Source organism: Ochotona curzoniae, unplaced genomic scaffold, assembly GCF_017591425.1.
Source record: "Ochotona curzoniae isolate NIBS_2020 unplaced genomic scaffold, NIBS_Ocur_1.0 contig_4501, whole genome shotgun sequence".
Lineage (NCBI taxonomy): Eukaryota > Metazoa > Chordata > Mammalia > Lagomorpha > Ochotonidae > Ochotona > Ochotona curzoniae.
The window spans coordinates 12,119,310-12,134,113 of NW_024466307.1; the positions used below are offsets into that span (position 1 = coordinate 12,119,310).

Below are 14,804 nucleotides of genomic sequence, written 5' to 3' on the forward strand. Positions count from 1 at the left end.
GTCGGCAGCAGCAGCAGTGGTCCGGACACCACGCTCCCAGTGAGCGCCAGTGCAACAGCTCGAGGCTCTCACCCCGGACACAGGGGATTCTTTTAAGAGACAAATTCAAGATTTGAAGATATTATTTCTCAAATGGTTTAAGGGTATGAAAACTAAATCCAGAAACTCACAACCTGCAGACTACAGACACCTGACAACTAATACTGCACTCTGGATTACATTCTGGAACGGAAAAGGTATTATCATTAGGAAAAGCAATGACATTCTAGAAGTTTAGATTTTAACTAATAATTTGGGGAAAAAACAATTTTACACAGCTACAACTGGGCTTTCCCTTTTGGAAAGAGAATCATAATGCTGTCTTGAGTGAGTTCTGTAAAAATGGAAGGCGCTAACTCATGTAACGCACAGTGCCTTCCACGCAGCAGGTTCGGGAGACACAGCTGAAGACTCAATGATCTTCCTGCTGCGACTTTCCATGTGGCCAAACATTCTAATAAACTCACAAGGTCACGGCTGTCAGGCCCAGGGTCATGACAGCAGCTATAATCTTTGCATTTTTGTATGTTTTAAAAAATTTTTCCCATAAAAATGTTTTTCTCATCTCTTCCCACAAATCAACCCTCATTTATAAAGAACTGTACCGTATAATACACAGGTCATCAAGAGTTTAAGCAACCGCCTGAGCAGAATCAAGTAATTTCCCATTTGCCTAGAGTCTTATGTCCACATACAGAAACACAGCCTTCGAAAGCTGTCATATGCAGTTACCTTGTCCTTACACCTGATTATTCTACAGTAACCTACATTAACCACAAACCTACAAAATACTGGAAAAATTTAACTGAGAAATTACTTTTCAGGGTTAGAGCAATATTAAATGTTTCTCTGATATAGTATAGTAAGTTCTGAAAGCAAAGGGAAATAGTACAACTTTAAGACTTAGCAGAAGGCCCTGTGTATCTAGGCTGAGAAGAAAACAACGAGTCTGGGTCCAGCGCAGAGGCGTACAGGCTGGCCCTTAGCCCAACACTGGCATCGTGTCCTGGCGCCCCCGCTTCCGACTGAGCTCCCTGTCAGTGGCCTGTGAAGGCAGAGCAGGACGGCCCAAAGTCTTGGGAACATGTGCGGGCAGGGACCTGAAGGAAGCTCCTGTCTTCAGATCAGCTGAGTTCCAGCCGCTGCGATCATCCGGGCAGTGAACTAGAGGGCGGAAGATCAATCTCGCCATCTCTCCCTCTCTCAAATAAATGTTTTTTTTTTTTTTAAAGATTTATTTTGTTTTTATTGGAAAGGCGGACATACAGGTGGCCGCAACGGCTAAAGCTGAGCCAATCCGAAGCCAGGAGCCTCTTCCGGTCTCCCACATGGGTGCAGGGTCCCAAATCCTTGGGCCATCCTCGACTGCTTCCCCAGGCCTCAGGCAGGGAGCTGGATGGGAAGCGGGGCTGCCAGGATTAGAACCGGCGCCCATACGGGATCCCGGGCGTGCAAGGCGAGGACCCTAACCACTCCGCCATCGCGCTGGGCCCCAAAGAAATGTTTTTAAATAGACAGCAAGAGAGAAATCAGTCAAGAAGTGGGAACATGGGGAGGCGGTAGGGAAATCCCAGACCCTGTGGAATTGTACATTAAAATTAAAATTAAAAAAAAAAAAAAGAAGAATGAAATAGGAAAAGATGAAAACACACCAAATTAAACAACTGGAATTACCAATAAATAAAACGTAGTGGTCATAACCTGCATTTTTAAAAAAATTTCTAGGCATCCCAGATTCATGATATCCAGTTTCCCTAAAAGAACTTGCTAGCATAAACTTTCTGATCTTAAAAATGAACTGACTTTAAAAAAAATTAGACATAACTGCAAATAAAGCTGAGGAAATACCACTTCAGCCAGTATGCTCGAAAGATAATTCAAATTCACATTGTAAAAGAAAATCCCCAGTTTTGAGGAAAGGGCATTTTCCCGTAGAACACACGAGCGCAGTACCCCCCCAACGCTGCACTATTTACTTGTAAGTGGAGCCCACGGAAGCTGTCATCAGGACCTCCCCCGCTCTATGAGAGTATTCCACAGGCACTAAGGTGATTAAAACAAATGTCCTTGTAGATACAAACTGACATTATCAAAAATCTTAATCTACACGCAAGCAAGCCTGTAGCACTCTTCCAAACCTGAGCCTAACATGGTGATACATTTCTTTAACTTAACCTCACAGCCATGCCTAGGGTAAATCAACATTCAAGGTAATTGTAAAATTAAAAAACAAAAAATGTCTAACCAGGATTCAAAATATTTAGTTGCAAATAACAAGTAACGTATCCACGCATCTGGGAATGGATGTTTTGAAATCTCCCAGCATTATTTTAGAAAGCTTAACTTCAGTTACATAAAACCCTCGTGTTGGGCTGAAGCTGCCCTACAGGTGCATCCTGGCCCACATTTCTTAGTAAGTTAGTTTCAAATTTGTCAGTTGCAGAATTTCCAGAGAGACCTATTTTCCTGTGTATTCTTCCTTTCAGTCCGAGAGACAGCACTTCGTAAAAAAGAAAAAAAATCTGATTTTGTTTTAGTAGAAAGCTAACTGCACCAACACAAAATGTCATACTATATCCTATTTAGCTCTTCCCTCAATCCCATAATATTCCACAAAAGGAAAAGGAAATTTGGCAGCAAATTATATTTCAAAGGCTAGTCAGTACATCCCAAAGCCTTGGAACCCTGCGCCCATGTGGGAGACCCAGAAGTTCCTGGCTCCTGGCTTCACACTGGCTCAGCTCTGGCCATGGGGGAGTGAACCAGCACATGGAAGATCTTTCTGTCTCTCCTTCTCTCTGTAATTTGTCTTTCCAATAAAAATAAAGAAATCTTTAAAGGCCATCGTTGCAGCATGCGGGTGAACCCTCTGCCAGTGACACAGGTACCCCATGCGGGTGCTGGTTCCAGTCCTGGCCACTCCTCCTTCAACTTAGCTCCCTGCAAATGACCCGAGAAAAGCAGTGGAAGATGGTTCACGTGTTTGGACCCCAGGTGCTTAGGTGAGGGACCCGAAAAAGCTCTTGGTTTTAGTCTGGCCCATGTTGGCCACTGCAGCCATCTGGGGAGTGAACCAATGAACGGAAGACTCTGTGTGTGTGTGTGTGTGTGTGACTCTAATTTTCAAATATACAGACAAATCTCAGGAAAAAAAAAAAAACTAGTATCAATGTATACTTTTCAATCTCATTTTGTTAATATTCATAGTTACAGTGCTTTTGCCTTTTTGCAAAATTCTCTGTATCTGTAAGCCTCTCTCCACTCCTCCGCCTTTAGACAGGGCAGTCTCCCCGCCCAGTATATTTTAGGTTGGAGGCTTTTCGGGAAGGTGGGAACAAGGAGAGCCCAGCACAACAGAGCAGAGGGAGCAGACCTCGCTCCTTCCCAGGCTAAGAAACAGCTACTTCTCAGCATCACAAGATACACACAGGCTCACCATAAGGAGCACAGCATGTTGCAATGATTCGAGTAAGTGAATGTGACTTCGTGGAGCGACATTTTTCCACCTATACCATAAAGCTGACTTACTACTTCCCTTAGAAATGCAGCAAAAACACACATCAAGGATCAGAACACTTTACTGCTCCGAACATACCAAGCACGCTACTGCTGTGCACTGGGCCAAATCTGCTTCCTGTGAACCCAGACATTTCTATTAATTACTGCACTGCTTTGACTAAAACAGTAAATAAATAAATAATCCTGTGGATGCTTCGGCTCTCTCCCCCTTTACAGTATAAAAAAGTGGAAATTCCAATCTTCCAAATTAATTCCAACCCCAGTGATTCTAGTCAAACTGACACTTCACTAATTGAATGGAATATGAACTCTACCCCCGGCCCCCCACAACAAACCTCCCTCCAATCCTTCTCATTTTACAGTCAAGAAATTAATGAGAATTAGTCAATAAAGAGATGGTGTCAACTGAGGTTCTGTTGATAACTTTTTGTAACTCCAAGTTACACACTTGTTCAGCTAGCGCACGCTGCGTTCCACTGCTGGCTCTCACTTTGTTCTTTAGAAGTCCTTGTTATCAGCGCGCCTGGGAAAGCTGCCGCGCCAAAGTGAACCCATCACCGTCACAAAACTCCAAGACTCCAAGCACATTTTTTTCTTAACCCATCCTTATCAAACTTTACTGGTTTTTGTCCATCCCATTGCTTAAGTTACATTCACTTCATTAAACATGATACAAATTATAGGCAAATACTGACTCTTTATTATAGAACTATTTTAAGTCCTTTCTATGTATGATTGCATTGCTTTACTTAAGTCTCAATTTTAACAAAGCAATCAAAACCTACTTACAAGGGCTAAAATCAGTCTCACTCGGCTAATAAAGTAAAACTGGGGCAAGCAGGCAGCTTGCTGTCAGATGTTTGCATTTCTAGAAGTGCCTGCACTTACATGCATGCATTTTATTAATATGCAAATAACTCAAAATGTGGGTGACTACTGAGGAATTTAAAAAACACTGCACTTAAAGCAGTTTCCCACTTATAAACTGACTTACTAGGGCCCAGCGCAGTAGCATGGTGGAGGCCTTGCCTTGCACATGCCCCAGGATCCCACATGGGTGCTGGTTCTAATCCCAGCAGCTCCACTTCCCATCCAGCTCCATGCCTGTGGTGGCTTGGGAGAGCAGTAGAGGACGGCCCATACCCTGGGACCCTGCACTCGCCTGAGACCCAAGAGGCTTCGGATCAGTGAACCACCAGCTGTTGTGGCCCTCTGGGAAGTGAATTAACTGACAGAAAATGTTCCTTTCCGTTTCTCCTCCTCTCTGTATATCTGACTTTCAAATAAAATAAAATAGAATAAAATAAAATGAATCTTAAAAAAATAACTTACTAAAGCCTTCGCCCTGTGGCTGAGTTGCCCACATCCCGTATTCGAGTTCATGGTTTCCACTTCCAGCTCCTGCCTCCAGCTTCCTGCTGACTGCAGACCCAGCACTGACGCCTCACTCACTGGGCTCCTGTCGCCACAAGTGAGCCCAGGCTGCACTCCCAGCTCCTGGATTGGTCCTGCCCGAAGCGCTGGTTTTGTAGGCATTTGGGGAATAAGCAAGTGGATAAAAGATCCCTCTCTTTCCATTTCTCAAATAAAATAAAAATCTTATAAAGACATATCCCGGGCCCGGCGCGGTGGCGCAAGTGGTTAAAGGTCCTCGCCTTGCACCCCCGGGATCCCATATGGGCGCCGGTTCTAATCCCGGCAGCCCCGCTTCCCTTCCAGCTCCCTGCTTGTGGCCCGGGAAAGCAGTCGAGGACGGCCCAAAGCTTTGGGACCCTGCACCCGTGTGGGAGACCCAGAAGAGGCTCCTGGCTTCGGATCGGCATAGCATCGGCCGTTGCGCTCACTTGGGGAGTGAATCATCGGACGGAAGATCTTCTTCTCTGTCTCTCCTCTCTGTATATCTGCCTTTCCAATAAAAAAAATAATAAAAATAAATCTTTAAAAAAAAAAAAAAAGACATATCCCAAAACAATTTTTTTAAGATTTATTTTTACTGGAAAGGCAGATATACAGAGAGGAGAAGAGACAGAGAGGAAGATCTTCTGCCCCCGTCCAATGGATCACTCCCCAAGCGGCCACAATGGCTGAAGCTGAGCCGATACAAAGCCAGGAGCCTGAAGCCTCTTCCGCGTCTCCCATGTGGGTGCAGGGTCCCAAGACTTTGGGCCATCCTCTACTGCTTTCCCAGGCCACAGGCACAGAGCTGGGTGGGAAGTGGGGCCACTGGGATTAGAACCGGCGCCCATATGGGATCCTGGGGCAGGTTCGAGGTGAGGACTTTAACCGCTACGTTATTGCGCTGGCCCTCCCTACTCAATTTCTACAAATCCTATCTTCTTTGGAAAAATATAGACCAAGAACTTAACACTCAAAAAATTCGAACAGAAACGCACTGCAGCCCAGCAATACTGGCTGCTGGCTATCATCTGGACACCCGGGGATAGAAGACAAGTGCCAGCAATTCTCACCATCTTTGTTTCTTAGAGATTTTCCCAACAGTCAAACCAATGCAGGTGTCCATTTCTTGTCTCAGCACTAATCATTAATTCAAGCAATATAAGCCCCCAAATAGCTGGAAGTAAACTTCATGTTTTTACGTTCTGTTTCCAAATGAGAGTAATTATTTAAAACAGATACTTCAGTAAAACTTCACAGACTTAGTATACCTCAGAGGATGAATTAAAAATTTCACAAATCAAACAGGCTTTCCAAGTCAACACCTGAAAGCAAAGCACGTACCTTGCCTCACCACTGCTGTTTCTAGCACTTTCTTCATCGCTGTGTCCATTCATTGTAAATCACAAGAAGTTCTAAAATATAAACCTTCCCAGTTTAAAAGACGAATATAAATACTGACTCCTCTGAATATAAAAAATTCACAGATGAATCTTCTTCAGTAACCACAGGCTTTATGGGACCCTCTTTGCGACACCTAGAGAAAAGACACCAGCAAAGTAAGAAAATGTCTTGTCCTTGAAGAGACACTGTTTAGCACCTGCACCCAATCTACCCGGCAAGTTAAGACTAGAGAAGGTAAGTAAGGGGTGGGGCCTGTACCTCACCACATTCCAGATTACTAGAATTCTAATGCAACCGTTAGTGCATTTCTGACTGGAAAAAAAGCAAAATCTTTTTAAAGTGATAAAATTCTTACAGACCAAAAGCAACTGGGTAATATTTACACAGATTACCACTGCAAAGTGGGTACAATGGCTCATACCACACATACAATGCATGGGAATCCCATTAGATAACTTCTCTTGCCAAACCCTAACTCCTAATCCCTAGAATCTCATATACTCAAATGACAACGTTTTGAAAATGCTCACAAGAACAGATTATATAATCCTAGCAAAAATGCATATCAAAATAAATGTGCTCTTTCACAGGTGAACTGATAGTGCAGAGATAACGTTTTAAAAATATTTATCAAGTGGAGACTTGTGGAGATCCCATGAAAAAATAAAACGGTAACAAAGAAAATACATAGCAAAGCGTGATGTGTGTAAGAAAGGGTCCGAGGCAAAAAAAAACAACGAACCGAGACACAGGAATTCCACCTTTGCAGACCTCAGCTCGACCCTGGAGTCACCCACGAGCCATCCACGGATAAACAAAGGAGACCTCCGGCAGGGGAGGGAGAGGAAGAAGCAGGGGGAGGGGACGTCAGATCCTTCCCCAGCCAGAAAGTACCTAGCCGGCCGGGGAGAGCAGAGCTGTCCCCCAGTCTCCGGAGAACTCGCTCCCACGACCACCTCCGCCCCACCAGAGACAGGGAGAGACGCAAGAGGGGGGAGTTGGTGAGCAAGTTGTTGCCAGGTCTGTCTGAGCAAACTCCGCACGCACAAGGTGAATTTACTCCTTCATACAGCGTCCCGCAGAATGTGCGGGCACAGGTTATCTAAAATGTAACCATTCCGCTCTACACTTCTCCCAAATGTTACCACTAATTCCAACCCCGGCTGAGGAGCTGTTACTGTTGTCTTCCAACAGTTACAAAGTCGCTGCTCTGTAACAAACTGGCTGTTCCGCCAAGGTCTTCATTAACAAAGTTGCCTCCTCTTTCCGTTCTATCCCTTTCACCTCCCTGTCGTCCCTCAAAATGGCTTTCTCGGTGCACTGCTAACTTCGTTTCTCCCTTCTCATCCCTTGGCCCGGGGAGCCCACGTTCTCATGGCCCTAAGTTTCCAAGACTCCCGGCGAACTCCACTCTCTCTTGTCTCTAGGGCGGCTCAACAAAGACTCCTCCCCCAAGTCCCTAAACCTCTGCGATGCTCTGGCTTTCTCTTTTCTTTTTTTTTTTTTTAAACCAGTTGCTGGGCTCCCGGTAAGTTTTTGCACCGAGACTTTTAGAAGGGGGTCTAGAAACCACCCTCCCCGTTTGCTCGGTCCTAACTCGCTGCGCTCGCGGCACCGGCACCGGCAGCCTCCTCCTCCTCCTCCTCCCCCACACACCCACCCCCGCCCGGCCCGGCCCGACCCGGGAGAGTCTCCATCCCGGTCCCGGAATCCTTTTCCCCTTCCCGCCTCAAACTTCCCGCAGACCCGCCCCGCGCCCTCCCAGGCTCGCCCGAGCCGCCGCCCCCTCCCCCTCCCCGCCGGTCCCCACGTGCTGGGAAGCCCGGGTCGGCGGCGGCGGTGGCGGCAGGACCGGCGCTCCGGCCAGGCGCTCTCGCCCGCTCTCCCGGGCTCCCACGCCCTGGCCAGCCCGAGGCCCAGGCCCGAGGCAGGCCCCAAGGCCGGTGCCCCAGTGGCCGCCGACCGACCGGCCGGCCTCCTGCGCTCACACGCCCCCTGCGCGGGCCAGGCCCCGGCCACCGGAGCCGCCCCGGCCTCGGCCCCCCAGCCGCCCGGGCCCCGCGCCGTCCTCCTCCGCCCCGCCGGGGGGATGGGGGGGCTTCTCCGTCCAGCCTCCCCACCACCACCACCACCAGCCCGCCGCCACATCCTGACCCGCCGCCGGCCGCTCCCCAACTCCTTTCTTACCCTGCGGACGTGAAGGAGGCGCGGCGGGGCTGGAGGGGAGCCGGGTCGGCGGCCTCCCCCGCGCGCCCGCCGGGCCGGTGGGGGGTGGCGACCCTCGGTGTTGCCCGCCGCGCAGTCCCGGGGCTCCGGGCGTCCGGGGGGCGGCGGGGGCGGCGAGCGGGAGTCCGTCAGGCCGGAGGAGAAGGGGGCCTGCGGGGGTGAGAGGCGCGGAGGAGAGGCGAGGAAAAGGGAAGCCCCCGGGGCCCGCGGCACCAAACGCGCGATCTCCCCCCCCCGCCGAGTGGCTCCAACAATCAATTCATTCTTGAAGCACCCAAAGGCGAAGGCAGAAAAGTAACGAGCCGCCGCCGCCGCGCGCGCGCTCCCGCTCCCGCCGCTTATCGGCCCCCGGCAGCCGCCATGACGCCGAGCGAACGAGCGAGCGCAACCGTCTTGGTCGGAGCCGCCGCCGCCGCCGCCGCCACCGCCGAGGTCGCCGTCGCCTCCGCCTCCCGCACGACGTCAGCGACTCCGCTCACTCCCTCTCCCCGGCGGGCGGGGGCGCGCACGCCGGGGCCTCTCTGGGCGCGAGGGCGGGGCCGGGGGGGCGGAGTCGTGGGCGGGAGCAGGCGAGCGATTGGTGGAGGGGCGGGGCGGGGCGCGCCCTTCCTCCCCCCCCTCCCGCCGGGCACGCGCACGCCGGCTGCGTCAAGGCCGCCGCCGCCGGACTGTGGCCGCGCGGCTGCCGCCGGGCCTTTGCTCTTAGCGCTCAGGTGGCCGCCCCGAAGCGGCCCGGCGTTGAATTCCGGGAAGTGGTTGCTGCAGGCTGGCTTATGGTGCGGGTATGGGTGCCGCGACCGTCGGTCCCACTCGGGAGGTGGCGCAAGGACGTCGCGGTGGAGAGACTTTGAGAAGAAGGAACGGGATGGGTTCGGGGCGGGGGTCGGGGGTGTAGGGGAGAGGTCGGGTTTGGGGTTCGAGACCCCAGATTGGCTTGTAGGACCTGACGGGGTTCGAGGGGGCAGCGGCGGAAGGGCCGCGCGCGGGGTGGGGTCTCCAGGCCGCGGGCTTTGCACTGCCTGCGGGGCCCGCTCGCCGCACCGGGCCGCTGCCTCGCACCAGGCTGCCCGGGAACCCTAACTCCTGTGGGGTTACTGTGGTCGCCCCCCATCGCTGCGGCCACCAGCGCCACCCCCACCGCCGTCCCCACCCCCACCGGCCCCGGGGCCCGGCACGGGCGGGGCACCCGCGGAGCTGACCGGGAGGGACTGGCTGACATCCCGTGACGTCGCCCGGTTCGTGTGTGGGTGGCCCGTGCAGGGTTCAGGAAAGGACTTTTACAACCCAGCCTTCTAGGGCCCTCCCTTGGGAGGGCGGGTCGCAGGGCGCGGCGCCGACCGGCAACAAAAAGAGCCACTGGGAGGGACATTTAGTAACTATCCCGGGTTCACTGAGCCGGCGGTTTCGTAACTGTTGTCTGCGGGTCCATCCGGTCACTGTGTGTGTGTGTGTTGGTAACATACTATCCTCCATCCTGTGGTGGTGTGCAGTTTCACTTTTTTTTTTAATGCATATTGTTAAAGCCAGAATTCCTTTGCACCTCTTTTTTTTTGGGGGGGGGGGCCTCTTGAATCACTCGACGGTACTTGGTGATCCCAGTCCCTTCACCTTTGGGATGCATCCATTCCCCTAAAGAATTCCCCCCCTCCCCGCCCGTGTGGGAAGTCTTCGTGGAAACGATCCGGTTCAAAGCCTTCACAGAGAGGTCTCCATGCATAATTACAGATGTGTGCGCCTTCTATTCAGCAGTGTAATGAGTGCAGGAAGGCAGGCAGGTACACGTGGCTTCCTGCAAACACAAATGCATCTCCGATTAATTGAGTAGTGAAACACAATGAAACACTGAAATACTTTATGAAAATGGCCCTTGCTCAGCCTTCCTCCTTTACCCAAAACTACTGGAGCTCTTTGATGGTGTGTTGAGAGCAATAGGAAGATCCTAGAAATCTTGCTTTTGGTGGTTCCTAAAGTGTTGTTAATTCAGTAGTAATTTTTACCAGTAAGCTCTATATTAAGCCTAATAGCACCTTCCAATGCCGCTAATTTCTTTTTTCTGTGACCGAAGTGGTGAACAAAATAATAAAAGCTTCAGACAAATTAGCCATGGCAGATAAAAACATTTCTTGTAATTGAAAGTATGACTCAGAGAATAAGAATCTTGGTTATCGCTGCACTACATTTTGTCATTGTCTTACAGAAAGAATGCACGGCCTGTGTGCTTTGCATGTTCTGTGAACACACAAGTCCGATCTGTTTTAAGCTGCTCATGTCACTGGATGTGGTAGTCCACTGTCAGAGCTGTAGAGACAGCTAAGTGATCTTGCCAAATTAGTAATAAAATATGAAACTTGGATGGCCTGTGAGTAAAATCATAGTATATTTTATGGCTCCACGCAGCTCTAGAATGACTGCTAAGAATGTGGGGGAAATATAAAGTAGGAAATTATAGCAATTTTTGCTGGTTAAAGTCAATGGGCAACACAAAACCACTTTGGGATTTGTTATCTGCTTGGTTTAATTGGTACTAAAAATGATAGCCAGATAATCTCAACCTATGAATAACACAATCCCCACAAAGTTAAATGACGACATTTTTGTTGCAAGCCACTTTCCCATTTAGAAAGTGCCTATTCCTTAGAAAGAGTATTATTACTTTTAGAGAATTTAGGTCCTTACATTCTGTTCTGTAGGTCCTGAATTCCAATGTGTGGTATTAGAAGTTACCAATAGGTAGCATTAAGTGGGAATAGATTGAGAACAACATTCTTAGAATTGGGAAAGACATAACATGGAGGTCATGATAACCTTTGCTCTTCCGTGGAGCTTTTGGATGCATAAAAGGAATTTAAATTCCGCAGTTGTTGCTGCCTAAAACATTTGTGTATCAGAAGCTAACTATAAACAATGAAAATGCATAGACACCTAATTGATGGTGGTTTGACATCACGAAAACCAAACCATACTTCAGATTTTGAATTTGAACTTGCCCTTGGCTAGCAGCAAGTCATATGATATTTTCCTGTAAGGCCTGGATACAGCCACCAGCCCCTGCTCCCCATCAGCCAGTGATCTCACGGTTAACTAACCAGCAGAATGGGCTGATGGCTAAGCCTTGATGCCCAGTAACATACTAGAAATATTAAATTCATTTTTAACTTAAGTGTCCAACTTCTATAACTTAAATATTTATTTAGATTATTAATGTTTTAAAGTGACAGGAAGCATAGAATATCTAGGTTATAGGTAGTATTTGGAAAAATCTTCCAGATTGTTCTATCTACAAACAGCTTATACACTATGTTTACGGCTGTTATATTTGGGGGAGGATGTGTTAAAATTTTGTGTATTTATTTATTGGAAAAGCAGATTAGCAGAGAGATGGAAGGAGGGAAGGAGAGACACAGTGGTTTAGTCCCCCAAGGACAGCAGCAGTCAAGGTTGGCCAGGCTGGAATCGGAAGCTTGGGGCCTGAAAGCCCTGCTGAGCCACACAGCTGTGGTCTTTGCAGGCCAGTTCCCAGGAAGCTGACACGCAAGCAGAGCAGCAGGGACTCTGCCTGCACTCCAGCGTGGAGTGGCAAGTGGTGACTTAACCCACTGAGGCGCAATGCCAGATCGTGTGTTTTGTGCATTTTGACTGGTTAGTGTTTGAATCGCAAGCTAAGTTTCAAACAGAATGTTCTTAGGTCTAGTAGGAATGGGAGCTCTAGGCCTGGTGTTGCATACAAGGATTCCACTTCCATTACTTGGAGAATTCAGGGTGCACACACAGTAGGGGGGCAGGAAACGATTGTCTTAACAGCTAATAGCGTCAGTGTACCAAATGGATATTTCACCTAGCAGTTAAAATACCCAGATTCTACCTCAGAGTGTCTGAATTTGAGTTCTGGCTCCGGCTCCCGGGACCGTGATACCTGGACGGCACCGTGGTCCCTGGATGGCATGCTGATCTCCAGCTCCAGCCCTGGCTGTTGGGAGAGTGAGCCAGGGGAGAAGAGCTTTCTCTTGAACTCCGTCTTCCTTTAAGTATTGAAACAAAAACTTCACTGCACTAACACACTGGTGTTGTATCATCCCTCCCCTTTGTTCACTGCTTGTCTAAAGCACCATACATTTTACTCCAGAAACTTTGGGCCCAATCTTTGTTATTAATCCCCACTTTAGTTTATGTCTCTGTTTTGTTTTGTTTTTCTACACCTTTCCCTTGAGCTCACCTTTAGATTCCCTTCAAACTTGAAATTTAATGAACCTGATCCTTATGAACCACATACACTTACATACAAAATAATATCTAAACGTATATAGGAGGATGGAAAACACACACGTCTCATAGTTGAATTGCAAATCGTTTCACAGTCTGAGCTTGGCACTGTCTCTCATCACTCCTGGCAGATTCCTGGCACTGGACACATACTTAAGGCATTGGAGAGGAAATGCTTGCTGTGCGTGCATGTAGCGTGTCTGTCTTAGGGGTTAGTCTGCTATAGCAGTAGCCAAGTAAATGACCAAGAACTGTGGACTACTTGGACACAGTTGTGCTGACTCTTCATGACACTTTTTTAAAAGTATGTCTATATATATATATAGCAATATATATATATATTAGGATTTATTTTTATTGGGAAGTCAGATTTACACAGACAAGGAGAGACAGATATTTCATCCACTGGTTCAGTCCCCAAGTGGCTGCAGTAGCCAGACATGAGCCAGTCTGAAGCCAGGAGCTTCTCCAGGTCTCCTGCGCAAGTGTAGAGTTCCAAGGCTGTGTGTCGTCCCTGACTGCTTTCCCAGGATGCAGGCAGGGAGCTAGATGGGAAGTGGAGCAGCCAGGACACAATCTGGCACCTACATGGGATCCCGGTGCATGCAAGTACCTTAGCCTCTAGGCTACCGTGCTGGCCTCTCTCCATGAGACTTGTCGGGCACCTCTCTGGCCTCTCTTGGTCATGGAATCGAGCATTCTGTAAAGCACCATTTGCCACTGCTTTGTAATACAGCATGTTTCCATGCTGCATTGTGAGATCCTTGAGCTACAGGACTCTGTGCTCAGTGTATTCACCAAGCATGCAAGAATTTATTATGCTAGGACGCTGGGGTGGGGATGGAGGGAGTATAGTTGAGTAAAACCTGATACTTTCATAGTTAATATCTACTATAGGAAATAGTCACACTGTCAAATCACAGCCAACTGAAAAAAATAACACAAAGACGTAGAAGTCTCTTGTAGAAGTGTAACACGTTTAAGAAAAGGAAAGTCCAAGAGAACTAGATGGGCAAAAGGGAAATGAAGATACTCTTCATGGGTAAAGAAAACAACAGTGGTGAAAACTCAGCAGCCAGAGAGATTGTGCCAGCACATTCCCCAGCTTGCCAAAACCTGGCCTCATTCACTCTCAAAAATGTGCTGGCTTGGATGGTAAATTACATGGTCCCCCCCACCAGTAAGGGGCTGAGTTGGAAGCATGGGACCGCCAGAGGAAACATCAGCTGAATGAAATAAGGCTACATGGAAACTAGGTGAGAAAGATTCCTTGAAACAGTGGAAACCACTGAATGGTTTGAAATAGGATGGTAGTATGATTGGATTGGCAAATCCTGGCTGCTCCACTTCCATCCAGCTCCCTGCTTACGGCCTGGGAAAGCAGTCGAGGACAGCCCAAAGCCTCGCGACCCTGTACCCACATGGGAGACCCAGAAGAGGCTCCTAGCTCCTGGCTTCAGATGGGCTCAGCTCTGGCCGATGGACCACTTGGGAAGTGAATCAGTGATGGAAGATTTTCCTCTCTGTCTCTACTTCTCTATGTACATCTTCCTTTCCAATTAAAAAAAGTAAATCTTTTAAAAAAAAAGGTAGAAATTATAAGATTAGACCTGAGTAGTGTACTGGAGGTGGAAAGAAATAGATTTGGAAGAAAGAGTATGTGGAAGCTGGTGGAGTAGGACTCGGAGTCGGGAGGAAGATGAAAGTTGCACATCTGTTGCTGAAGGGTATTGGTTCTAACTTGAATAGTCACGTGTTTGGAGATGGGTTTGTGGAGAGATGAACTGGTGAATTGTTTCTGACTCCTTTCAGTTACCCGGGAGACTTTGTCTAGAAGTTTGGAGTTGGGACTAACATTGTGGTGTAGCAGGGAAAGCCACTGCCTGCAGCACCAGCATGCCGTGGAGCCGCTCCATTTGGGATCCAGATCCTTGCTGATGGCCTGGAAGATGGCCAGAATG

The 14,804-nt window shown here is 48.7% G+C and overlaps 1 protein-coding gene across 2 annotated transcripts in view; it reads right to left on the reverse strand.

Moving 5' to 3' along the window:
* The window catches only part of CHD1 (chromodomain helicase DNA binding protein 1), a 58,093-nt gene extending 49,093 nt beyond the window's left edge, over positions 1-9,000 (reverse strand). For both annotated transcript variants that reach the window (XM_040986090.1, XM_040986089.1), the window contains exons 1-2: positions 8,545-9,000; positions 6,298-6,490 (exon numbers count right to left, since the gene is read on the reverse strand). In XM_040986090.1, coding sequence (XP_040842024.1) covers positions 6,298-6,350 — 53 coding nt within the window. In that variant the 5' untranslated portion in view covers positions 6,351-6,490; positions 8,545-9,000. The remainder of the gene's footprint in view (positions 1-6,297; positions 6,491-8,544) is intronic.
* Positions 9,001-14,804: the final 5,804 nt, after the last annotated feature.